Source organism: Mixophyes fleayi, chromosome 1 (assembly GCF_038048845.1).
Source record: "Mixophyes fleayi isolate aMixFle1 chromosome 1, aMixFle1.hap1, whole genome shotgun sequence".
Taxonomy (NCBI): Eukaryota; Metazoa; Chordata; class Amphibia; order Anura; family Limnodynastidae; genus Mixophyes; species Mixophyes fleayi.
Genome location: NC_134402.1, coordinates 75,086,245 through 75,113,586, shown reverse-complemented (window position 1 = coordinate 75,113,586; position 27,342 = coordinate 75,086,245). Strand labels below are relative to the sequence as shown.

Below are 27,342 nucleotides of genomic sequence, written 5' to 3'. Positions count from 1 at the left end.
AGGAGCACATAGCCTACGTGCCTGCTCGCTACAGCCCGCATGTCAGCCAAGCATCCACAGCCGGTGTCTACGTGACCACAACATAATTACTATCAGCGGAAACCGCCCTTATATACCTATCAACCAATCAGATCCCATACAAGGAGGGACTCTGTCAGTCCTAGCCAATCACTTTGCGACTGGTAGAGGTTTACAGCTCTTGCTGATCCATGTGCTCCTTGTTTGAGTACGTGCCTAGGGGCGGGGCCTGTGCTCCCTGAGTTAGAACACTGAAGAGCTGAGGATTCTGCGCTTAGAACCTTCACATTCCCGGAACGGAGCGGACTGTTAATCTTATGTGTGTGTAGAACTACACTAAGGATGGAGAACGGAGAGGTGAGATCCGCATTATACAACCAAGTACTGCTGCTTAGTATTGGTGTGTGGCTTTGTAACGTATAAGGAAACTTAACTTAATTTTGTTTCATACATTTTATCTGTAATCTTTTTTTATTCAGTTTAGCAGCCTGAGCCAACTGATGGAGTACGGCTGTGCAGTAAATTCTCCTGGTGATGCACTAGGACAGACCCCCGCACACCTGGCAGCATGTGGGGGACAAGCATTTTTCCTGCTTTGGCAGCTGCAAACGGGAGTTGACATCAACCAGCAGGTATATCTCCACTATTAGTTCATCTGTAGCAACATTTATTATTATTAAAATGTGTTGTGTTTTGATGCCCTCTGTCAATATGTAGTTGCATTTATGAGCTAACTGTAGTCTTCTTTACCTCAGGATCTTTTTGGGGAAGCTCTGATCCATAAAGCAGCCCGTTCTGGTAGTTTACAGTGTCTCAGTGTGCTTGTTGCTCATGATGCCAGATTAGAGTAAGTATTTATGTGCAGGCTGTGTTCTATTTATGCCAGAGCTTTAGACTGTGTTATAGAATATGGTTTCCATAATATTACTGATTTTTTTTTTTCTTCTTCTTCCTCCTCCTCCTCTGCAGTGTGTGTAATAAAGAAGGATACACAGCTGAAGATCTTGCTTTGTCTGGTGGATTTCCAGAATGCGCAAAGTATCTCGCTATTGTAAAACGCACACAAGATACGTTTTCCAGAGCACAGTCTTCGATGCATGATTTGAAAGAGAAAACGGCCAGTATCAAGAGAGGACAATGCAACAACTTATCTATTGCTTATGGGAAGAGAAGAAGGTCTGATGGTGAGTATTACATACTATTTAATACCATCTATTGAAAAGACAGTGCTTTATCATGCTTATGTTTTACGAAAGTACATAGAAAGAACTAAATTTGAAGGGAGATGAATATTTTGGTTTGAGTCTGACCATTGGGGCAGCACAGTGTTTAGTGTTACTAACTCACAGAGCTGGCTATCATGAGTTTGATTCCCTTTCTGGCCCTGTGTCTGGAGTTTGTATGTTCTTCCTGTGTCTCTGTGGTTTTCCTCTAGCACTCTAAATACATGCTGGTAAATTAATTGGCTTTTGTCAAAAATTGGCATGCGTGTCTATTTAGACTAGACTGTAAGCTCCAATGGTGTAATGAGGCTGTGAATGATTCCATAGAATAGCAGCCGAGTGTTCCCTGAATGGTTGCCCCACCCTCTGAAACCATGTAAAATGCTTTGTGTCCTGGTGGGAGAAAGGTGCTATATAAATAATTATTATACAGGCCAACATTATGGATGAAGAGGGGTTGTTGTACTTTGAATAAAATAAAGCAAACATTTAGCTGTACTAATCCTTTTAGGATTGGTGAATAAATAGAAAACCTGGAGATTTCCTCTGTAGCAACATAAAATGTGTTGTTGAACAAACATAACATAAGCCAGTGCTCTGGGTAATGCAGAGGTACATGAGCTATAACAGATGTTTATTCTCTTTACAGGTTTCATTTAGCTGGAGACGATCATTACTTGCCTGTAATATGCTTCTACTTGGAGCATTGACCTACTGGCTTATATTAAGCTACATCTAATATAACCTCTCTGCTGGAAAGAAGAGGATTTCATCCAAAAGTTTTATTTATTTGGAATGTTTACATTTTTTTTGTACAATAAATTTGTTTCATGTTTTTAATGCATAGTGGTGTACATTTTATACATGATTGTATTCCTTGCAGATGCACAAAGTGTTATGTTCAGCTGAAGATTAGTTTTATAAAGCTAGATGTTGGAGTCGTATAGAAATCCAGTGTATAAAACAGAAGACCTTATTGTTATATTATCTGGTAAACTGTAAATAATATGTACATAATGACACGATTTCTATCCCATTTAAATAATACAATGTATGCCTATAATATGCATTGTTTGAATCCAGAGCCGTAACTTAGAATTCTAGCGCCTGGGGCGAGAATGACAAACGCCGCCCCCATAGCACTCATTTTTAACCAAATGAACCTAAAATATTCCTAAATTGCGCCCTGGGCGATCGCCCCTGTCGCACCGCCCTAGTTACGGCCCTGTTTGAATCAGATAGCAGAATCCATTAATGAGATGATCATGCAGATCAGACACAACAGATATTATATTGTCTCATTAGATGACTGTAGGTCGTTGAGGTAAACACAGGTTGTAGTATGCATCTGCAGTCCAGAAATCCGCCCCCTTCCATCCACACCAGCCCTGAGGAAACAAACACATGTTCAGATTCGTTAATGTGCATAAAAGCTTAATTTAGCCAGGACACATCACAATTGTGTGCCATTTATGTTTAAAACACAGTAAGAAAAAGGTTAAACTGACTCTTTTTAGTTTTTGTAACATTTGTTCCTCATTCTCAGGGGTTTGTCATGTTGCACAGTACTGAATACACTACGTATGATCACTCGCCCATTAGTTGCTAGCATACACACTAGGCACATTATGTTTTCTAGCGTAATCAGTGAGCACTGATCTCTATGATAAAAGCATCCTCCATATTCATTAAAGTGCTACACACCTAAGTCTGCTGCGTTCCAGGACAGGTTTACCCAGCAAAATAAGAAACTGGAACCCAGCTAACTGAACTGCAGGTAAATTGCTTTCTTTTTCCTACCTATCATATACAAGCCCTTAGATGCACTCCATACTATGCTGTCATTCTTGGATAGTTACTTATCGTCTGTTGTATGACTGCTCTCCTACAGCCTGGTGGCAGTGCACATGCTAGAGTATGAGCTTGTGCAGATTGGATGACTGAATAAAATACAAGCTCCTCACCTTGTAGATTCTTTGCTATGAATTGTACTGCTAGATATCTAAACTAAAACTTGGGGCTTTCCTCACAGTGATTACATCAAGGGTTCAATATAATGTATTGTCACAATACTTTACTCAGAAAAAAAAAAAAGTACACATTCAGAAAATCAATTTAATTCTGCTAATAAATACCAATGGTGCAAAAGAAATGACAAATTAAGTTTCATGGCATCGGATACATATCTATTTTATCCTATATTGTCACTGTATACCTTATTTTGGTTTGATATTCTTCTACACTCAGCACTATAGGCTACCAAAGGATAATCTGTAGCAATACCACCCAAATTAGCATTTCCTAATTGGTCTGGCATGTTCACAGAGAGGAATAAGAGTTTAGGCCACACAACATAACAGTGTTGCCGCTTTCTGCAAGTTGCATTCATTCTCTATTGTGGCTCTTGTTTACCTCTCTGTCTGTATGTATTACCCAGTATTGTCTTATTAATGTTTGTTCCCAATTGTAAAGCGCTACGGAAGTTGCTGGCGCTATATAAATAAATGTTGATGAAGAATGTATGTATGGGTGTTTACCAGCAGCAGTGTGAAGCTCATACTCCCAAAAACTCTTTGGAGTAAAATATTTAATTGAATCAGAATGTGATGGTACAAATCGGTATATTTCCATGTCTTACAAATACTCAAAATAATGAACTGGTAACTAGAATATAAAAACCATCAAATATTTTAAAGTGCGTCTGCCTTAAACATACCTAAAAATCATGTCCCATAAATATTAGTCTCGGCAAAGACTCTGATAACAGCGATTGCTTTATTACCTTTTAGCACAATGTTGGCTAACCTGTGACACTCCAGGTGTTGTGAAACTACAAGTCCCAGCATTCCCTTTCAAAGCATGCTGGGACTTGTAGTTTCACAACACCTGGAGTGTCACAGATTAGCCAACACTGTTTTAGCATGTGGTAGGGGCCTGGACTTACACCTCACCATTTGTCAATACAAATGTGCATCTTCTTTTTTTGTCTTTTTAAGACAAATAATGAGCTAATTTTAATGCTTTTTTTCTTTAGTTCTCTGCTGTTGACAATTTTTTTGCCAGAAGAACGCATCAATACATTATTTATGGGTACAATAAAAAAAAAAATCACAAAAATGTTAGGAGACCCCAAAGAAGGAAGCTGAAAACTTAAGAGGTGGAGGTGTGACGATAGGGAGAACATGGTCCCAATATCCTATCTACCGCCCCCCCAAAAAAGAATAAATGTCTAGGAACTTACCTTTTCTAGAATGGTTTGGAGATCTTCAGCGCCTTTGTAATGTGGATCTAGAATCAAAAATTTAATATCTCCTGTAGACTCACTCCAATTCACACCCAGGATTGTATGTGCTAGAACACCTCCCCCTAAACAAAGTAAGAAAAGTTTGTTATGAGGATTTCCATAAAGTGAAGCAATATCTGCATCAGATTAAATCCTATATTCTGCCCCATCACAAACAGTATATCATTAAGTACCACACAATTGGGTGGACTTGTCATGTAGTGTCACACTGCACTGTTGAAACTGAAATGTTTTGTGGCATTTCCCTGAGCTGCAAGTACCCATTTAATTTCTTCATCCCATAGGAATTTTAGATTTTTAAACACATAGGACTTTCTTATGGTATTTATCCTAGCACATGACCAGAACATTCCCTGCATCTCACAAAAGCCCCTAATAGAAAATGCATGTAGTAATAAACATTAAATGGAACCTTGGTAATCCCTATATCCAGTGTATGGGATGGAGAATTGTCAAAGATACTGAGCAGACCCTGCGACTGCAGCACCTTATTAGATGGTTGAACAGTCCAATGAGGTGCTCAAGTTCCAACAAAACTGTCCCAGGGCTAGATTTACTAAGCTGCGGGTTTGAAAAAGTGGGGATGTTGCCTATAGCAACCAATCAGAGTCTAGCTGTCATTTTGTAGAATGTACTAAATAAATGAAAGCTAGAATTCGATTGGTTGCTATAGGCACTTTTTCAAACCCGCAGCTTAGTAAATCTAGCCCCCACCCTTTAGTACTTGGACAATACAATACTCACATGGCTGGAACCAATGTTTCCATTGGTGAGCGGAACATTTTTGCAGTGCATATCATTTATGTGAGGGCCTAGTCATTGGCAGTAAATGTAACAGCGGTGTACAGAGCTGGTCTTAACACATTAAATATAGGCATGTTTACACTAAAAATAGTGAGTCTGGTTAATTGGGTTGTGTGTGTTTTTTTATTCATCTTTTTATAGTAAGCTTACATGTACTGGACAACTGTTCTATATTGCACAGATAAACCCTCATTGGCAGCTGTACATTGCACAGAGTTACCCCATATGCTGCCACACATTGCAGTGATATGCCCCATTGTCAGACATACCTTATACATTGTTAGTATAATGCATTATGATCCAACCTCCTGTCAGCTACTTCCTACCCTCCCTTCCCCAGCTACTGCCCTTGGCCAACATCCTACCACCAGGTGTTGGTTATTGAGGGCTAAGAGCAGAAAGAATGAAGCGTAACCTTCAGTCAGCAGACAAGTGACATGGTGGCACCAGGAGGAAGTTGTGGTGACATTCAGCTACATGAGTGCTCAGCGTTTCCTGTGACAGTAGTGGGCCACTAATGACAATTTTTATGAAGCACAGTTGTGCTATATGCTAGCTACACCTGCATTATTAAGTAGCTGAATATCAGCAAGCTAAATAATTGACCGTTTTAAAAATAAGTCTTAGCTGTTTTCAGGAGAAAATATAATTGTTATATAAATAAAGCTTTGATTAAAAACAAATCAGAAAACATCCTAATTCATGCACTAACATACTTTCATTATAATATAACATACAATAAATAGGCTACCGCTCTTTATCAAGTGGGTGTCTGTTTCTCATTAGTGGTTTTGCTAATAAGTATTAGCAGACTACAATTACAAACATCAAAATGAATGCTGATGAGGAGAAGTTGGACCTACTCCCTTTCATATAAAAGACACCAAATTTCCTCAACTAGTTTAATAGTGGGGTTGATCAATATTCTTCTGCTGGGCAACCCTGCTCCTTACTCTATGTAATCCTCTGTTTCTTGCTTGCCTCCATTTCCCTCCTCATAGCATGACGCAGCCCCTATCACAATCACATGAACGGACGGGTCACTGCCTCCCACGTGATCAGTACATATCCTGCTGCTGTGAACATTTGGATGATCTAATTGGCTACAGGTTGTTCTATCCATGCTCACGTCACAAAGGAGGGCATCCAGGATGAGCAGGAGGCAGACAATATTATACTTAATAAGGTGCTCAGATCCTAGTTAAACTCACCATAAAAATTACATTAAAGATGCAGTTTCAAGTATAGTGATACATGGGTTCTTGGTGTTAGCAAATGAAGCATCAGGTGCCCAGGGCTATCGCACAGCAAGCAGTGCTTCAGGGGCTGCGTTCCAGTCACATAGGCACTGATACATTCTATAAATGCTGCTTTGTTTCAGGCACCCATCACCCATTTCCCACTAGATTTACACAACAATGTTGTTTACCATGTACACACTAGTGACAAACTTCATGATTATCAAACATCATGTGAACCACAGCAACGTGTCACTAGTCACTCTTACCAATCATAACTGGTGTTCCTTCTGACTGGAAGTGATTAACAAGTTCTCTCCCTCTGGATGCCAGCTCTGTGCCCTGGCTGTAGAGGATAAACATGGTTATTGGCAGCATACAGACAGCAAATCCTTAGGGTTCTTATAATCTTCCACACAGCTCTCCAATAATATATATAAAAAAAATAAAAAAAAAATGTAGAGATATATCTATCTATATATATATATATATATATATATATATATATATATATATATATATATATATATATATATATATATATATATATATATATATATATATATATATATATAATTGCTAGTACAGCAATTCCTTTCTGTACAAGCAATTATAGCCATAAGGTGTAAATACCGTTAGAAGTGTAGTTTTTTCCATCCTTGTTTATAACTGCAATAAAGATATTTTGTGCCAGATTCATAAAGGAAAGTAAGGCCAATTGCGTGGTGCATTCTGCATACTTTCACTCTGCATAAGCATGAATACGAGACTTGCGCTTAAGAAAAATTCAACTACATGCAACTAATAAATTACGCTTCCGGCTGCCTACGTTTTGAAGGGTGGAACGAGGACTAACAGACAATGTACAGTAAGGGCGTGCCGAGGCAGAGCGCAGGAACATGCAGCCATTTCAAGCTCTGGGCATCTCTAAGGTACGTGTTTTTAGCAGCATCACTTTCACCAGCTACAGGGCCGATGTCAGTGCCGACTGATAGTGATGACAGATGTGTACGTATACCACAACATGTGTTTGCACGTAAGACAAACTGTAAAACATGTTTATGTACAGTACACATTAAAAACATCCCAATAAATGTACTTTGTGTAATTAATAAAATGACACAAAGAAAAAAACAAAAACCCACATTCTCAATGCATTTTTATTAATGATTATAATATAATATACAGGTGACAATTTAATATTTTTTTTCTTGTGTGTTCTGCTGGGACTTGATATCGCACATTGTGTGTATCCTACAGTGTGTTGTGTCAGTCGGCATACAGCAGAGTGTATTTACACCAGTATTCAACAGGAGACGTCTCTTCAGCTTTGCTTGCAGTTGAATACGTGGCGTGCATGCGTTCAAATGGAGGGCATTTGTTTTTAAACACGCAATTTGCGTTCAGATTACGTTCCTTCATGAATCTGGCCCTTAATTAGCAAATATCCACAACTGAGCTAGTTTCATATCTGTAACATTGCAGATTAGCTAAAGTAAAAACAACTGTTGTTATAGGGGATACTATAGAATTATTACTATAGCAAAAGTTTATATTGAATCTTCTTGTATTGAAAAAAATAAACTCCCAGCTGGCTTAACATATTATTATGACTCCATAGAAAATTAAAGCTACCTACACATTACCGAACTACAGTTTTAAAGCGGTTGCATTTTATTCTTTAAGTGTTTCATGTTGGCTTTTCTTTACTGGAGTTATTTTTCATAAAACGATTTAGGAAATCATGTCTGCCCAAATCTATAGTACTTATGTATAGTGAAAGACAGGGAGGGGGGGGGGGGTGTTACACAAATGATTAACACATAACAGCTCTATGTATAGCTTCCAGCCTACAGACATATTTCCAGCATTATTAGGCAATGTTAGCACTGGTGCGGGATATTTAATGTCCTTGTCATCTTGGGGACTGGTGGGGTCTAATATAGTGGGAGTTAATGGGAAATACTGAGCATTTAAAACAAAGTAATTTGATAGATGTTACTGATTTATAGTTACCAGTCCCAGACTATTCTGCAAAAGGAACATTCAATGCTCATACTTCTCTAGAAAAAGAGCTGGTCCCTTGTAGTCTATGTGTGAGCCTGATCTAGCGAAGGAGTCATTTACACTTACCTGACAAACAAGATTTTTGATGTAATAGCGAGAAGCTGGTTCAGTACAAGCTGCACCTCTATGGAGCCAATCCACTGCCTAGATCCAATGAAGGGGGAAGGTTTATCTCCCACATCAACCAGAGCCTGCAGGGGAGGGAAGGGGGGGGGTGAACAAAGATATTTACCAGCAAAACAGATATGAATGTGAGCCCCCCCCCCCCCCCCCGTCATGTTTCCAGTCTGCTTCTATTCCTGTCTTTCTTTCAGCTCTGTATGTACAACTACAAACGTTTTTTTTTTCTATGGAGTGTGACATTACTTATCCAGATCGCACTATTTTAAGCTACTGATGAATAATCACTGCCATTACATTGAGACACACCATTTCTTATAAACTCTATTGTGTACATCCTGCAATATATCACTTTTCAAAGGAACAGAAAGAGTTTATCTGAAGTAGTGCACTGACAGCCAGAGAGTTTTTTCAGTGACATATTTAATTAAATTAATAATAATAAAAACAAAATAGGGCCTTGACAAAGCAAACACCAGCAAAACGGGCATTGGCCTTCTCGCTGGGTCTAAGTCCTTTTTATATTGTAATTAAGGAGGTAATAATAATGGAAACTTACTATAGTTAAAGTAGCCTTAGAATGCGGTATAGCAACCGTGAGGGAATAGATAGATGAGAGATTAGATTTATAAGTAGCTTGAATAAGAGTACTGAATCCCTGTCTATGTATAACAATAGAGGATACTAGCAGTGATTTCAGACTGGAGGTTATCCTAGAAAGGATATTGTACACCTTACGTGCACTCAGATTTCTGAGACTGCCATCTGCTTTCCCTGACTTATGCAGTGGAAGATATAAAGAAAATAACACAGGTTTAAGTGCCAGTAATTGAGCAATATAACAAATGAGAGTGTAGTGAATCCATATAATTAAGATGTCAGATCCTGCTATCTATATTACCTGATACTGTAGTCTCTTTTTCTCTCTCTCTTACTTTGCATATAACACTTTTTCCTAAGAAACAGACTTTGTACAAACACAGGATAATGTCACTTTCTAAAGTTCATTCTAAAGTCAAATAGCTGAACATTTATTTTATTCCATGACTGAATAAACATCCCCACACCAAACAATTTCTACTTGCAGGAGGACCCCACGTTGCGGGTTTCCCTGCTATAGTGCCACCAACCCAAGCTGGCAAAGCCTATTGCTGGTAATAGAAAAATCAGGGGGAACCCAAGCTGCGGGTTTCCCTGCTATAGTGCAATCAACCCAAGCTGGGATATTGCTTTTAACAGTAAAATCGAGGGGACCTCATGCTTTCTGTCCTCCCCACTCTCAATTCTCCTAGTACCAGCCTGGGCTGGCAGAACTAGGGTTGGCTAAGATGTTTGGGAGGGGGCAGGTAGATATATAGAAATGTATTGCAGGGATGCATCTTTGCGCCTGCATACCTATGTACAATTGCTACATTTAGAAGAACCATTAGTGATAAGATGAGGTCTGCTAAAAGGAACTAAAAAGCCTCCCACTGTAAGTCATCTATAGTAATAACCTTCTTAAAAACAGAACATATTTAAATATCTCCATTATAAAACAACATTGCTTAACATAAACCAACAAATTGGTGATTTATGCTTAAGGAAGATATATGCAAATCATTCCTAATGTTCCTGTAAGTCAACTACGCATCCAGAAGAACTGGTTTATAGCACAGATCCAACCACGTATATAAAGCCATGTATACAACATACATATATAGCGTTTCTACCTTATTACCTTTCATAACTGCAAGACATGAAACAATGGCTTCTACTGTTTAAGACCCATAAAGAATGACCATTATGTTTAGGGTGAGCTGGGTTAAACAAACTGAAAATCCTTCCACTATAAATTACTGCTGGTTGAGTACACTCTACTTGAAGGTGTATCTAACATATGCCTATACTCCTCTTCCTCGCTTGTTCAGCGAAGTCACTGTGACTCAACATCAGCACATTTATATTGAACAGCATTATCTTTTTATTTATATAGCGCCAATCATATTAACAAGCGCAGAACAGAGGTTATGAAGTCATTGACATCAGTCCCTGGCCCTTTGGAGCTTACAATCTAAAATTTCCTACCACACATACTGACTAGGGTCCATTTGTCAGAAGCCAAGTAACTAACCAGTATGTATTTGGATTGTGGGAGGAAACCAGAGCACCCGGAGGAAACCCATGCAAACACAGGGAGAGCATACAAACTATAGGTCCCTGGTCAAAATCGAACTAATGACCTCAACACTGAGGCAGCAATGCTAGCCACTGTGCCACTATGCTGCAACATGACATGTAATGCAGACTAACACTAGAGAACTCCCATCCACCATTAGAGATAACAATAACCAATTGTTATTGTAAGTCTACCTGTATAGCAACATCACTAGAGCAGTCAGTCATCAATCACTGGAAGTCAGTAGATTGTGAACTCCTGTCTGTTTCACTACAAAGTTTTATTTTTTAGGGCACATTTTTTGGGGGAAAATTACACCTATTTTGCATTTAGCTATGCATCAGACCCTTAGTTCTTGGTCAGCAAGCAACGCCATACAACTTCATTGGCTGGTGCAAACACTGCCATGTTGGCCTGCAAATCCATGAGCAACCTTGCAAAAGTAGGTACACGACGTCACAAAAGAGTTATGTGGTTTTCTATTTTTGCCATTTAATAAGTTACCCTTATGGTGTTAAGAACTAAATTTTAATATTATTAATCTAACATTTAGAGTAGGGTGCAAGGCACATTTTTAAGCATAAAATATGCTTTTTTGAAGTGAGCATGAAAACGCAGGACTTGCGCCTCCCTTGTTCTATCTCTACAGACATAAGGAGGGAAGAGGCAGATAAAAGTAGGCCAAGTACAATAAAGGTTGAGTTTAGGGCTGCTGCGGATCATCTTTGAACCATTTATTCACCCGACACCCATTGGCCACAGGTATTGGGTAAAGCTTTAGTACAGAGTTGTTTTTTTCTGGGACGAGGGCGCATTTTTTTTTTTTTTTGTTGGTCCAATTTCCCTAAAGAATGCAGCTCTGTGCAGAACAGGCTAAGGCTGGTTGACATTATGATAGGGGGTCCCCACGCAGCAGGTTTCCTATATATATTGGCACCAGCCCAACCTGTCATAGCCTAGCGCTGATAGCAACTTTGTCGGGAGACACCATGCCGTCTGTCTGGGGGAGAGGTGGAATGATAGCAAGAGGAAGGTGGTCACAACGTTTGTTTTCGTAAACACAAACATTATTCATTATTAACCCCATAAATGGTATCTCCAGTTTGCCTCCGCATGAAGATATAATTACAGCTTTAGACGCATCTTCATGCGGACGCATTTACATCTCTATTCTGAATTGCACTTATGGGAAGATACGTACAAGGCACAACAAACTCGCAGCCAACTTTACACAAGCCACGTTGTGCCCAAGCTGTGTGAGTCTTTAACAGCAAAAAGCTGTGGCTAACAATAAAGTTAAAATACAAAAAAAAAAAAAAAAAAAAGACACATGAATGTTCCCTATTTATCAAGATGACATATTCCTATGCACATGCAAGAAGCAGATATTCAGCCACTACTACTAGCACACTTAAGAAGCGCTTGTGACTATTTGTACTTTCCCCAAACAAGCACTAGATGGTGCTATACAATCAAAAAGAAATGAAATGTTTCTTCAATGTAACAAACCATAGAGATTATTCTACACGGGCCTATTTTTTACCAGCTGTAAGTATTCAGTGTGCTGAGCCATAATGAAGCATACCTGCTGAATCTCTCTGTGTGTTGGAACAGGTTTATCTGTATAACCCTGATAATTAAACCAGGAACAGATGGTCTGCAGAGAACGGTAGGCACAGCCCCAGCCATTGTCATCCATGCGGTCCTGCATGTAGTGATGGTAACTATATATTCCCTGCACCAATGACACCTACACAGAAAACACATTATTAGTTACATGGTATTGTGTGGGTTGATTAAAAGGACAATTCAATTGCACAATATTTAAGATGATAGTGTAACTTTAGATTAAACAGCTAACAAACCCCGACTGACACTTATATCAAAAACTGTGTATTACCAAAGAAAATAATATGCCTGAATTTGCTCATGTGTTCATTCTTGCTTAACTCCTTCCAGCTAGTAATCTCTACTATCCCCCATCTTTATAATATCTCTTTAGGATGGCAGTACTTCCCTCTGCGACAGAACATGGCGCATTTGGCAGCAGAGGGGGGAAAAAGTGAGTGAATACGCTTGTGGTCTCCTAGCTAACAAATGAACTGTACAAATTGGTGGGCTTCACATGCTTAGGCAAAGTTATGTCATAGCAAGGACAACTAGCAAGCTTTGTTAGCTGAGCTTTATTACAACCTCTGCAGACAATTGTTAAAGGTGCAGTAGAGGGCATATCACCTTTATGTAGAAATATTTCAAGTTTCTATTACTGTTCTTTTATCTTTTTGACAAGTGCAACCAATTAACAAATTGATAAAACGAATACATGTTCCAATGGCGGTCCTCTTATCACATGCTATAGAGATGTATCTAATATTTAAGAGGGAAACTTTACAATAGACATTATGGACTCAGAACAATGTCAGTTCAACAGAAATACATTAAGGAGAGCAAAGCAATAAAAAAAAAAAAAAAAGGTGTAACTTTGCACCTCAGCAAAACCATGTTGCATTGGACGGGGAGAGAAATTTAAAATGTGGGGACAGATTTATAGCTGGGGAAGGGCATGTCCTAGATTAACGTTAATTTTCAGCGTAAAAATAAAGCTATCGAGTATTTGTGTGCTACATGAAAAAGCAGCCAGTATTTTCCTTACATGCAGAATAATAAACTAATCTGCAACCCTTGCTTTGTAACGTAGTTTGTCCAGGAGAAAACTTGCTCCTTTTTTTTGCCTTGCTCTCCTCAATGACGCAGGCCCTTACTCTTTATTGGGCAGCACGGTGGCTCAGTGGTTAGGACTGCTGCCTCACAGCACTGAGCTCATGAGTTCAATTCCCAACCATGGCCTTATCTGTGTGGAGTTTGTATGTTCTCCCCGTGTTTGCGTGGGTTTCCTCCGGGTGCTCCGGTTTCCTCCCACACTCCAAAAACATACTGGTAGGTTAACTGGCTGCTATCAAAATTGACCTTAGTCTCTCTCTCTGTCTGCGTGTGTATGTATATTAGGGAATTTAGACTGTAAGCTCCAATGAGGCAGGGACTGATGTGAATGAGTTCTCTGTACAGCGCTGCGGAATCAGTGGCGCTATATAAATAAATGGTGATGATGATGATATATAGTGTGCCAATAGAAAACATAGACAGCTACTTAAAACTATAAGGTGTAGACAATATACAGTAGATTGGGCCATCATAACAATGGACAATGTAAACAATGTAACTGGCTACACAAGTGGCACTTTAGACCTTTTTCCTGCAAGTGTGTATAAACACGTGGTCTTTTTTTTTTTTTTACACATGAAGAAAATGTCATCTAATCTCTCTCCGCTCTCAGATGCTCTCCCCCACATTCTCCCATGTGGCTGAAAAAGTCCAGGCTAGTCCAGAAACATACAATGAAATCTTGACTCGAGTATAAGCCTAGGGTGGGAAATGACTTGCTTCTTTTAATAAGCTCAGGCTCCCAAAATGTCTCCAAATGTACCAAAAAATCAGCAACCATATTAGTAAGGTGTATATAGCGTGTGTATATAGCGTGTGTATATAGTGTATATAGTGTTCCCATGGGATAACAGATGCCACAATTTGGAAAATATTGGAGAGGATATGTTTGTCATTAATAATTACTAGATAAACTGCTCACCCCAGGTACTGCGCCCGTCTCCTACTAGGCTGTCTTTAGGACAGTACACACATCTTGCATCTCTGTCTCATTGATGAGGAGCTCTGGATGTGTCCCCCTGTGTTTACTCTCCTCTGTGCCTGGTAGGGAGGGATTTTCTTCAGCCCATAACTTCCGCAGTGGAACGCACGTGCGTTCCACTAACAGGAAGTTCGGCATTTGGAACGCCAATGCGTTTCACTGCGGAAGTTAAGAGCTGAGAGAACGGGACTTACTCGAGTATAAGCCGAGGGGGGGCTTTTTCAGCATAAAAAAAATGTGCTGAAAAAGTCGGCTTATACTAGAGTATATACGGTATGTAGATTCTGAGTGTATGATAGATATGGATACATGTGTAAGATTGTTATACTGATGGGATATGTGAAGTGTGCATTATATATGAATGCTATATAGGAGTTTGTAATGGATACATTGTACTTAGAGTTTAATAGTTTGTGATATATGCGAGATTCATATCAGTAGGATATCATGAGGTGTGATACATGCAAGATGCATATTAGATAACATAAGGACTTTTGATAAAGCATAATAAGGTCCCTGCATTTTGTGTGTAATAAGATATTTAGTTAGTACATGTACATGCTGTCCTCTGTTGCTTAGTACCAACTAGCACCGCTGTTATTATACAGAGAGTCAGTGAGGTTAGTGCCGTGTGCGATTATAGGATTTGTAATTAGCACTTGTGCGTAAACTGGGCGGATACACATATGAGCATATATAGGTTGTGATGTATATTTGGAGTATTCTAGGAATACTGCTGCGCTTGAACTTGCAGAGATACATGTGAGAGCAAACGGTTTATGCTGTGAGCTGTAGTTAGTAATGAAGAGAATTGTAATGAATCTGGAACACATACATACATACATACATACATGAGTAAGGTGCATTAAAGTGGAAGCTACTGTTGCACGTGTGAATTATCGAAATTAGTTGTTAAATGGTCATTAGCATATTTTGCCCCACAAGTGCTATAAGGAAGTTATTTTACAATATGCATTTATCAATATATATCTAAACTGTATTGCTAGAATAAAAATGAATATAGTTAAGGGAATAAATTTAAGACCTACCAAATCATGGAGAACTACAGTCTACAGTACTTACAGAAAACGAATAATCGTGGCTAAAAAAAAGCAGCTCTGTTTTTGGTAGGTGTTATTTATTTGAGAGTAACTGCACAGAGATGTTTGCATTATACAGTAAATCCAGTACTCACTGTGCCTCCTTCTAGAGGAGGATGGTTTAGATGTACATGTGGGTTACGAAGATATCCATCCTTGTAAGGCTCATCTGGGAAATGATGGGCATTGGCTCTTCTGAAATATGGCCTGTCGAGGGGCAGGTTAAATTGTTCATGTAAGATCTAGATAATAGACATAAACAAGAGTTTACATGCGTGTGACCACCAAGGTTAACTTACTGCTACAGAGTAAAGTATTAAAACAAATGTATAAATATCTTCTAGCTACAGATATACTTGGAAAATTGTCTCTCTTATGATATACATTCAATTTCAAATACCCAAAATTCTTTTTTTTTTTTTTGTTAAAGATTTTATTTTTGCAAGGGTCAACCAAAAGTAACATTCTATACAGCACTGTGTTAAAAAAAAAAAAACATCTGAAAAATACATATGCATTAAAACATACAGCGTCTTGTTAGAAAAGAGTATTAATAAGGATGTTGACCCAATTTTTCCAAGAAAGCAACTATTTTAGAAAGAGAAATAAGACTGAGAAGAGTAAAGGGGTGGGGGGGAGTGGCGGGCCGCCTAAGAGTAAGATGGAGGAAAGAGTGTGGTGGAGTATGGTAGAGGAAAAAGAAAGAGAAGAGATGGGAGAGATGGAACAGGGAAGGGAAGAAAGGATCCAGATGGAGTGATGCTGTAGAATCACATGACAAAAGGGGTTTGGATTTGGAAGTATGAGGTCCACAGCGCCCAAACCTTAGTGAATGAATTAGAGGTATTACGGATTATGCATGTCATGTATTCCATCTGATAAACGTACCAAATCCTACTGATAATCGTCTGTAGGGTTGGAGCATTGGGCTGCTTCCAGTCCGTAGCAATCTGGCATAGGGCAGCAGAGATTATGTGGCGAAACATTTTCATTTGATGTTTAGTGGCCGATGGAATCCCGAGAGGGAGAAGGAAAAACCTGGGAGAAAACGGGATGTCAATCTGCAGTAGCTGTGAGGCGAAGTCCCGAAGTTCCGTCCAAAATGGGGCAAGTCTGGGACACTGCCACCAGATATGGAGGAAGGACCCCTCTGCGCCACAACCTCTCCAACATGTGCTAGATAAATCTGGGAAGATTTTTTGTAGTTTGGTTGGAACCAAATACCAGCGATAAAGAAGTTTATAAGCATTTTCTTTTAATTTAACACAAATTGAACTGGAGGCTGTGTTAGTTCTAATTTCCTCCCAGTCTTCATTGTCTAGCGTTTCCCCCAAGTCTCTCTCCCAACCCCTCTCATGAGAATCTCGGTTGTTCGAATCAGGGACTTTAAGTTCCCAGTATAGTAAGGAAATGAGACCTTTGGTAGAAGATCGCCAGAGCGAAAGCGCTTCGAAAAAGGTCAACGGTCTACGACCTAGAGTTAATTTGTTGGTAGAATGAAAATTTCTTACTTGTAGGTATTGGAAGAAATATGTGTTTGGAGTATTAAGTTTTGTTTTTAAATCATCAAATGAAGGGAACAAAGTGTCTTTGGTGATATCGTTGAGATAGCGTATGTCTTTTCGTTTCCAGTGTTCAAAGGATGAAGTTATACACCCTGGTGGAAATTTGGGGTTATCAAAAAGTGGGATGACCGGGCTGGGAGTAGGAGCAAGGTTAAATTTCACATTTGCTCGATTCCCAGATGGATAACGAGTGGGCTACAATCAGGTGATGAGAAACGGATTGTGGACGACTGGTGCAATGGAAGCCACAGGAGAGAGGATGCGGAAGAGATACCCAAGCTTTCTGCTTCGATCGAGACCCAGACCCTGGAGGAACTAGGAGAATTCCATAACACACATTGGGCAAGTTGCGCTGCTAAATAATACTGCCTAAAATTGGGTACCCCTAAGCCACCACCCCGTGCCGACCTCTGCAGGACGAGAAGGCGGACTCTTGGGCGTTTTTTGCCCCATATAAATTGCGGTGTGTAGTGCTGTAAAAATTTGAAAATGTATGGGGGAATGCGTATTGGCAAGGCTTGATAAAGATATAGTAATCTAGGCAAGATGTTCATTTTAACTGAATTGATACGTCCTATCCATGAAATAAAATGCTGGTTCCAAGCTTCAAGATCAGATTTAATCTGGGAGAGTAATTTTGGGTAATTGGCTTGAAAAAGTTGATTATATTGCTTAGTGACGTGAATGCCTAAATATTTAATCTTTTTTTTATGCCATTTGAAGGGGAATTGAAGAGAGAGGGAAGATCTAGTTTTGCCTGTTAGAAAAAAAATCAAGATTTTCTGTTTTTTGAGGATTTATTTTGTATCCTGAAATGATGCTGTACATGTTGATATCTGCACGGAGGGGGGGTAGAGAGACTGCAGGGTCCGAGAGAGTCAGGAGAACATCGTCTGCATACAATGATATTTTGTGTTCAGATTTCCCTGTTTTAATTCCTTGAATAGCCTTATTAGATCGTATCTTTGCAGCTAAGGGTTCAATTAGAAGGGCAAAAATTAAAGGTGAGAGGGGGCAACCTTGCCTTGTTCCGTTGGAGATTGAAAAGGGGGAGGATGAGACCCCATTGGCCACCACCGTTGCCCTGGGTGATTGGTATAAAGCTAGTAGCCCATCTAAAAATTTACCAGAGAAGCCCATTGACCTCAAGACCCTAGACATAAAAGGCCAAGAAATTCGGTCAAATGCTTTTTCAGCATCTAGCGCCATAATCAGAGATGGACAATTAGTGGTATTAATAGAGTGTACGAGGTCAATAGCGCGTCTAGTGTTGTCTATAGCTTGGCGGCCTGGTATAAACCCAACCTGATCCGGATGGATCAGGGAAGGAAGAAGGACATTCAACCGATTAGCAAAAATTTTGGCATACCAAAATTCTTTTTAAGTGTAGAAAACATTTCCGTACATGGAATTGCCAATGTAATCTCCTGTGATCGCTCACTATGATCATAGCTAGGTAAGATGAACTGAAATGATGTTATGCGCACTTTGGGGAAAATCTATTTGTAAAATTTCCAAACAGAACAGTTACTCTTACCAGTAATTATACTTCTACAAGTCCACTATGACGGCACTACTGAAAGCTAAATCTGGTCACTTATTGTGGCCATGGAACTAAATAGGTTTAATAATACTTCCCTGCCCCATCCCAATGCACTGAGGAATGACCATCCAGGAACAGTGGATGACTGCAAACTATTTATACATCTGCTATTCCAAAATGATGTTATGAGGGGTGTAAATGCTGTTGCCTCAGAGAAATTGTAAGAACATAACTACCAGTAAGAGTAATCCCAATTTTCTCCACTACATGTCCATGACAGTACTAACGAGAGACATCACAGAAGTGATTATAGAGGAAGGGACAAGAGCCTGATGACGTCCAAATTCCAAGTTTTGTTTAGAAAGGACATTAAGCTTGTAATGGCTGCAGGACACAAGGAAACTGGACCAAGGAGCAACTCAGGGGTTTCATGGAGGTAGAAACTATCAGAGCAGGTTAAGTTTTAATAATTAGACATACTACTGGATAATTAATGCGAATATGGAGTGATTAGTGCATCATACTCTAAACCTCTTTTCTCTTTCTAGTTGTTCTAATAGAGCAGGAAGTTGATCAGCACTGATAGAGCCCCGAATCCCTATGAGCTGATTAATCCACTGCTTTGTAGCCAAAGCATATGACCTGTTTGATGCATCTGGCAACAGTAGTCTTGGTTGCTTAATATACCTTGCTTTTTCCTTCAAATTGAAAAAGAAGCTAAAACACCCATTATTGGGATCTGGGAATGTTCAAGTTTTAGGTGAAACAATGACCTAATTACAAAATAACTCACAGACAGTGAAATATGGCTGTCTAATTAAAAGCATCAGAATTCCCTCTACTCGCCTGGCAGTCATACTTGCATACCTGCAACCTGTTTTGAAGAAACGTAAAAAAGTTAACAGGCGCAATGATCCTACCCAATTTAAATTACATGATGTAAGAATCCTCAATGTATAGGAACCAATAATTTCACAAGGTACCCAGACCCCTGGTGTGAGTGGACGTGTTGTAACCACTAGTGCTCACAATCTGATGACAAAGCAGGAGAGAGATCAAACAGTCACTCAGACATGTGGAGAATTATGCCAGAACCAGAAGGCGTACCGTCTGTCGCTCATGTAACCAGAAGGCGTACCGTCTGTGGCTCATGTAACCAGAAGGCGTACCGTCTGTGGCTCATGTAACCAGAAGGCGTACCGTCTGTGGCTCATGTAACCAGAAGGCGTACCGTCTGTCGCTCATGTAACCAGAAGGCGTACCGTCTGTCGCTCATGTAACCAGAAGGCGTACCGTCTGTCGCTCATGTAACCAGAAGGCGTACCGTCTGTCGCTCATGTAACCAGAAGGCGCACCGTCTGTCGCTCATGTAACCAGAAGGCGCACCGTCTGTCGCTCATGTAACCAGAAGGCGTACCCTCCGTCGCTCATGTAACCAGAAGGCGTACCGTCTGTCGCTCATGTAACCAGAAGGCGCACCGTCTGTCGCTCATGTAACCAGAAGGCGCACCGTCTGTCGCTCATGTAACCAGAAGGCGCACCGTCTGTCGCTCATGTAACCAGAAGGCGTACCGTCCGTCGCTCATGTAACCAGAAGGCGTACCGTCCGTCGCTCATGTAACCAGAAGGCGTACCGTCTGTCGCTCATGTAACCAGAAGGCGTACCGTCTGTCGCTCATGTAACCAGAAGGCGTACCATCTGTCGCTCATGTTCTGGATTCCCAACAGGACCCTTCTGCCATGACCCACTTTTCAACAACTGGCACACAGCAAGTTAGGCAGCAAGGGAGATAAACACTGGTACACAATCTGTGATCCCACCTGGGACTCACCAAAATATGTTTTAAGGGAATCTTTCCATCCCTGTCGACTTGAATGCCAATGAATACAAAAGGGTACTTCCTATTGCCTGCCCTTTATAAGTGGAGAGCCTAGCGCTCAGTCGTGCTGTCATGGAGGTGTAGTGGAAATAGAAATTCACGTATGTTATTAAAAAAGCCATTCTGTCATTTTTTTGGAAATTACAAAATTAAGAAGGAAATTTAAACAATTATTTTAATGTGACAGTACTGATGCAGACAGTAGTACATTCATAGTAAGACCTGCTTAATCCACTACTAAAAATTACAGATTTTTATAGATTTTTGATGCACAAGAAATAAACTATGACATTTTTCACTTTTTAGTACTACAGTGCATGACTTACCTTTCTGTTGTCTTCCAGTTGAGTTTCTGCAACTCCTGCTGGATAAACCACAGTGATGAGGCCTCCGTTATCTGGTAACATGAAGTGGAACGGTTCTGCCACACAAATTGAGGTTCCCTTTATATATTTCATCATGCAGTTCTCCATGTCAGCCACCTGGCGTGTTAGCCCACTCACAAGTGTATCACACACTCTGCTCAGAATGTAAAAGACAACAGTTCATATATTGTATAGTGAGCAGAAACAGACTTCTCATTTACACAAACACATGAGTATGGCTCTTTCACCTGCATGAACAGCTATATTGACACCAGACTGTTGTATAATGATAACTAGGAAAGTTACACAGCACAGTTTGTGTTCCACATACAAGGAGTGTGTCTGATTAGAGAAAACAACTTTAAGACAAGCGCCAAGTTCCAGCCGTGGGAAATCCCCATATTAAAAATAGGACCAGTCCGCTAAGAGCTCACTTTGCGGCATATAGCAGGGTGTTTTACCGAGCAATAAATAGGGTGAATGAGGGATGTGTTGGGAGCCTTTTATTTTAATTAAAGTAATGTTTACAATGGTGTGTTTTATTTACATTTTTCTTTGGTGCACTATAGTTCCCAGTGGCACTTGTGGTTGCCCAAGTTCCAGCATACCCTGGCAGTCATTAGTATGCCGACGCTTGCAGTACTACAAATGCCAACATGCCCATACACTTAATGGCAGCCTGGCCATACTGAAACCTGTAGTGCACCAGTGATAAAAATGTTTTTTTTAACTCTAAAATCTCTCTTATTACCCCCCACACCCACCACCGAGGAGTGTGGGAAGAGCCCTAGTACTTTCAGCACGGGGCTGGGTACACCTAGGGAATGGGTCCGCATTTTATGTTTTTGAGAACCCAATCTTCCTAGGGAATCCAGCCCCATGATGACCAACCTGGGGCTGGTGTGGCATTATAACAGGGGGACCTTATGCTGTGGGTCTCCCTGCTATAGTGTCACCATCCCGGCAACCAATAGTAAAATTGGGGTACCCCACGCTTTTTGCCCCCCTGATTTTGCTAGCATAAGCCTAGGCTTGCAGCACTAGTGTTGCAGTTTTTTATTTTTTTAAACTGTATGGCTGGCGGTATTGCTGGTTTAAATCTAGTGCTTCATGTTGACATTTTAACCTTGCTGACATAATGAACATGTCAACATTACATATGTCAACCTTTTAACTGTCGACATATTCATCGTCGACATTCCGACTGCATCCCCTCCAAGGACATAATCGGAAAGGTCCTGAAGCATTGTGGTCTTGCTCCCTACCTCCACCTGTAAGAGAGTCAGACATTCTGACCTAGTCAGCAATCTGGTGAAGATCGGTCCCCTTGTTAATTACTAAGGTTCTACACAACAGGGAAAGAAGGGGGATATGATAGAGGGGGTAAGGAAAACAAAGATATTTACTTAGTGTTTATTGCTTCTTTGAACTATACACAGTCATACAGAGTGGTGGAAATACACTGGGTTGCAGAGGGTGAGTGGCAATGGGGCGGCCTGGGGATGCCGGCCCATCTGCTGCAGGCACCCGCTCTGCTGAGCAAAATCTGACAAAGTATTCAAGAGAATGGACAAATCCAGTTCAGGTAGTAATAAAGTAGCAGTAGATTTCACATATAAAAGTTACTGGGTGATGTCTCCATTAATACATCGTTAAACCACGTATTGAATGTTGAAAGTGATAATATCTGCTTAATATAGAAAACAAAAAGCACAGAAACTCTCTGTCCTGGATACAGACCTTCCCCATTTCTCTTCTGCAGAAACAGTCACAGCAGTATCAATGGGCAGTGTCAAGCTGACACGATGATGGCTCTGTGTGGTGAATGTCATTGTTGGGGATACTGCTTTAGAAGAGGTGGACATCTCAGACATGATCGTGAGGTTTACGACTGGCTGCTGTAATGGTATAAAGAAAAAAAGTATAAAAAAAAAAAAACCTATTGGAACTGTTCGACTAATATAATTAGCAGATCTAGAGTGAAGATAATGGGAGACAAGCTGAATGAATGGAGCTGGGGTTGGACACAATAATGTGGAATTCAGGATCTTGTAAGGACCTAGGCAAGATTAACCTTAGCGCAAATTATTCCCAAGACGTAGGTGTCAGCAGTAATGTTTTTCGGCACATTGGTTACCTGATTTTGTCCAGCCCTGGTAAGATTTCTCTCCTAACAGCAGTGTAAGCTAGCCAAACACTCATCAATTACTTTAGTTTCCAAATGAATGATAGCTATATGTTGATGTTATTGTACAGAAATGCTGAGGCACACATAATAGAACGCTACTTTTTTTAAATCCAATCTGATCTATAAAAACACAGCTGTGAACAATTCAATAAATAAAAAATAGGTTTGTTCAATGTGTGGCCAGATCAAGGCTCTTTAAAGAGGAATGGGGTGGGAGGGGGAGGGGGAGGGGGGGGGGGGGTCTGCACCCTCCACAATTCAAAATTATTAGGACAGAGACACAATAAGTCTGAGATTTCATTTTTGAAACAATTCCAGGATGCTATCTGCTGTTTAAAACAACAAATTAAAAAACTGACTGGTATTATCCTATATCTGCAACACAATCTAATGGGTCAGCTGAATCAGAGAGGGGGCAAAATCAGCTATACTGACTATGCTTGTATCACGGTAAACCAGAAAAGAGCTGGTTTATACAAGTTCTTGATGATGTTATAGTAAAATTCTATTCTATTTGAGTGCATGACATCAGGTAGACAAAAGATTCTTCCTATTAAGGCACCTACCACTTGCAGCTTTTTCTCCTTCTTTTTAGTGTTTTTGCGTGTCGTATTGTCATCATCAGCTCTGAAAAGCAAATGAAAATCACATTTACATTCTACATTTTAACAAGATACATTTGATTAATAAAGAAATTTGCCATTTGTTTCCTCACTGCACAAAGTTTAAGACATCCTTGCAAGGGGAGTCATCCGTCAGGTCAGTGGGTGACGAGCTGAGTCCGGTGTTGGGCCATATGTACAGTGAATTGTGGCCGACGCTGAACACCAGGGCTTCAGACAGAAGCTTTGCACCGAGATCACTTAGTGCTTTCACCAATGCCTTTTTGGAGGAGGTTTCTACATAAAAAACAACAATAAAATAAAAGCAATGTGGATCCAATAGGTTTAGTGTTTCAGAACTTGATGGTCAATTCACAGCTGAAATGTTTATACTGTTTTTCTTTTCAGTCAGACAGTGAAACCATCACATACAGATGATGATGATGATGATACATTAATTTAATATTCGTGTACGTTTCGGTTTCTAATCTACTACTTAAGATGGTTAACACTTGTTTTATATTCATGAAGGATCACAAATTAATTAATCAAAGCTAATATACGTTTTCATAATGTCTTATGATTTCCACAATAAGCACATAGAGCGTTCCACCAGACAGTAAATCAGCAAACACAAATGGATGGTTTTAAGTTTATCCTTTATAGCTAAGGAACTTTTAAGCATGCATCTGATAGGCTTTTTCTCTTCGCTGTCCTCCAACAATTGATGATCTCCTTTACAAATACTCTCTGGAGAGCGGAGAAGTATGACCGACAGTCACACACAGACACACACACAGACTCTCAGCATGTCATGTGAAGGCAGAGGGGGGGGGGGGGGGAGGAGGATATTACAGTACAGACAGAATTCAGATGGGCGTTTCAAAGCCTCTCTGCTCACTACATTATGTGCCTGTCAATGTGGTTGCCATGGAAGTCACATGACACAAACCAAGGAAAATGGTAATTATCTACCTTCTTATAAACTGCAACAGAAATTTATATTAAAAAGCATACATTGTTTTTTTCTTGGGTTTACTATTTTAAAGTATGATTTTACTGCCTGGCTAGTGAAAGTTGTACCTGTACATATAAACAAAACATGACCAAGCAGAATGATAAAAATTAATGCTTTCTCAATCAGCTCCTTCACCCTGTGAATACTTCTGTAGAACACTTGAGAGTCAAGCTGTATAAGATGTATAGAAGATCAATTGTATTTCATAAACAGTTTTCAACTGCGCAAACTGCTAAACATACCATCAGCTGTTGGCAAAGAAAAGGACAGAGCCAGTCCACCTCTTGTTCTAAAAATGATTTCTGAAGCTTCTGAAACAACCTAGAGAGTTGGAAAGAAAATCCTTCTCTTATTATTGGAATAGATCAATAGTGCAACAATACCTAATTGTGTTTAAATGAAATAGTATGCTCATAAAATCAGGAAATACATATTTATTTTAGAACATAAATTCATCTATACCTTTTTATATTACTTTATGTATGCAAACTATGTACAAAAGTGTACATACAGTTGCCACTGCACTAAATTAGTGACAATGTATACCCCATAGTCTTACCTATTCTCTTATTTTTACTGTGAAAAAACAGGAGGTTACTATAGACCACCTAGCCAAATAAATACAAATTCAAATAAATCCACTTTGTTAATGTTTGCAGCACCATGAACAGTGAAAAACCATTGAGATCGATGTAGAGGAGGAACAACAGAAAACAGCTGTGGCTACAACATTAAAACATAAACAGAGTGAAAGATTTTGTGCTGGGGGCATACCCCCAATCATTAAAAATTTGTTATTGTGCTTCACATTTTTAGTGGTTAAACTGTTCTTCTGCACCTTGGTTTGTATTTTCACACAGTAGTCACAGCAGTGCAGCACCATTCCATACATTTGATGAATTAGACTTTTGCAGAACAAATCACAGGAGAGATACAGGGTTTACAAACACTGCCCTGTGACATCACCCTTAGAAAGCAGCCAACATAGAGGGTTTCAATGACTTAGCATGTCCTTTGAGGGGGTCCAGACATCCTGCTCTGACCATAGACTGAATATAGGCACAAAACAGCTACCTGGGCATTGGTTTATATCCAAATTTGACGTTCGGCCCAAAGGTATGCACCCTAGCATGGCGCTACTGTTACCCATGACCAGGGGAGGGCTGGCAAATTTCAGCCCAGGGGGCAAAACTTGACTCAACAGCCTATTTTAATGGAAAAAAATTCAGGTGGCCCAGTGACCAAACTCAAGGTAGCCCATTATGGGACCGGCACAGGAGTCAGATGCCCCCCTGCCAGAGCCGGATTTACTCAATGGGCTTTCTGGGCTACAGCCCAGGGGCCTTGGGCAGCTGGGGGAGCCCTAAGAAAGATTTTTATGTAGCCTATAATTAATTTTTTCCATAATGTCGGCTTTTCTGCCCCTGGCCCCGACTGTCACTGTATGTGGCCATTCCCGTTAGGCAGTTAACAGCAAATATAATTCTGTTAGCTGCCCTGCTCTCCCCTGCCAGTGCGGGAACAGTGCGCTGTTTACAGAGGAGGTCTCTTGAGACTATGACATCTCTATGTCATAGTCTCACGAGACCTCCTCACTAAGCAGCGCACTGCGCACCATGAGCTTGCTGCAGCAAAGAGAAGAGAACCGGTGGATAAGTGCTGTTTTTCTATATCTCAACGTGGGGGCAAAGAGATGGACCGGAGCATGCAGTTGATACAGGGGAGAAGACATGTCATTATCCAGGGACAAATACAGGATTTTTAAGGGGGGGGATTTCCGACCCCCCCCCCCAAAAAAAGAGAGAGCATGAGCAGCTCCATTTTGGCGATACTGTACAGCAGTTGCGGAGCTGTCAAAGAAGCGTCTTTAACAAGAGGGGGACCGATAATATCGGATGGGGGCCTCACAGTACCCGTAGCCCAGGGGCCTACAGTTTCTTAATCCGGCCCTGCCCCCCAGCCCCAACTAAACTCCAATAGAATAACAGCTGATGACCAAAGGCAATGTTTACTTAACCCACATGGTATAGTATAGGTAGTAACTATTGTTATTAAGTATTGCATGTGCCTGTTATTACATCAGACAAGGTGCCGCAGTTATATATTTTTTAATATCCTAATTATGTAAATGACCATGTCATTCATATGCTTAAGACACAAGTTATATATCGATGACCTTTCTCACAGTGCAGTATGCGCATGGTAGTTTATTATACAGGAGATAAGCCCAACTCACCATGGCTGCTGGTATGGTGACCAGCAGCTGTTCCGCTTCTATAGGGACCAATAGTCCTTACACCACTGCCATCCCATTACATGCCACACTACGCATGCCCAGGACCAGCGATGACTTCAAGTTGTTTTATTGGCTCCTACTTTCTTAGCCCACCTATAATACAGTAAAACACCAACACGTGACAACACGTCACCTTTTACTGCGCATGCT

General features: G+C 40.2%; 2 protein-coding genes across 2 annotated transcripts; one reads left to right on the top strand and one right to left on the bottom strand.

Annotated features, from left to right (window-relative positions):
* Positions 1–144: 144 nt before the first annotated feature.
* On the top strand, positions 145–2,081 carry ANKRD37 (ankyrin repeat domain 37). The gene is made up of 5 exons (XM_075196913.1): positions 145–375; positions 498–650; positions 774–865; positions 988–1,202; positions 1,891–2,081. Exons 1-5 carry the CDS (start codon positions 361–363, stop codon positions 1,899–1,901), a joined length of 486 nt encoding a protein of 161 aa, XP_075053014.1. The 5' UTR covers positions 145–360; the 3' UTR covers positions 1,902–2,081.
* Positions 2,009–27,274, bottom strand: UFSP2 (UFM1 specific peptidase 2). The gene is made up of 12 exons (XM_075196889.1): positions 27,133–27,274; positions 25,139–25,217; positions 23,992–24,175; positions 23,843–23,903; positions 22,829–22,986; positions 21,050–21,242; positions 15,831–15,977; positions 12,518–12,682; positions 8,721–8,845; positions 6,857–6,933; positions 4,483–4,607; positions 2,009–2,629 (listed from the first exon to the last, which is right to left on the bottom strand). Exons 1-12 carry the CDS (start codon positions 27,133–27,135, stop codon positions 2,543–2,545), a joined length of 1,404 nt encoding a protein of 467 aa, XP_075052990.1. The 5' UTR covers positions 27,136–27,274; the 3' UTR covers positions 2,009–2,542.
* Between the last annotated feature and the right edge of the window lie 68 nt (positions 27,275–27,342).

Bases quoted from the DNA above. Each gene is read 5' to 3' on its own strand.
- ANKRD37 (XM_075196913.1), top strand. The intron at 651-773 runs GTATATCTCCAC...TCTTTACCTCAG, and splicing joins GAGTTGACATCAACCAGCAG to GATCTTTTTGGGGAAGCTCT. The intron at 866-987 runs GTAAGTATTTAT...CCTCCTCTGCAG, and splicing joins GCTCATGATGCCAGATTAGA to TGTGTGTAATAAAGAAGGAT.
- UFSP2 (XM_075196889.1), bottom strand. The intron at 8,846-12,517 runs GTATGCTTCATT...CCTCCCCTGCAG, and splicing joins CACACAGAGAGATTCAGCAG to GCTCTGGTTGATGTGGGAGA. The intron at 4,608-6,856 runs GTAAGAGTGACT...TACTTTGTTTAG, and splicing joins AGGAACACCAGTTATGATTG to GGGGAGGTGTTCTAGCACAT.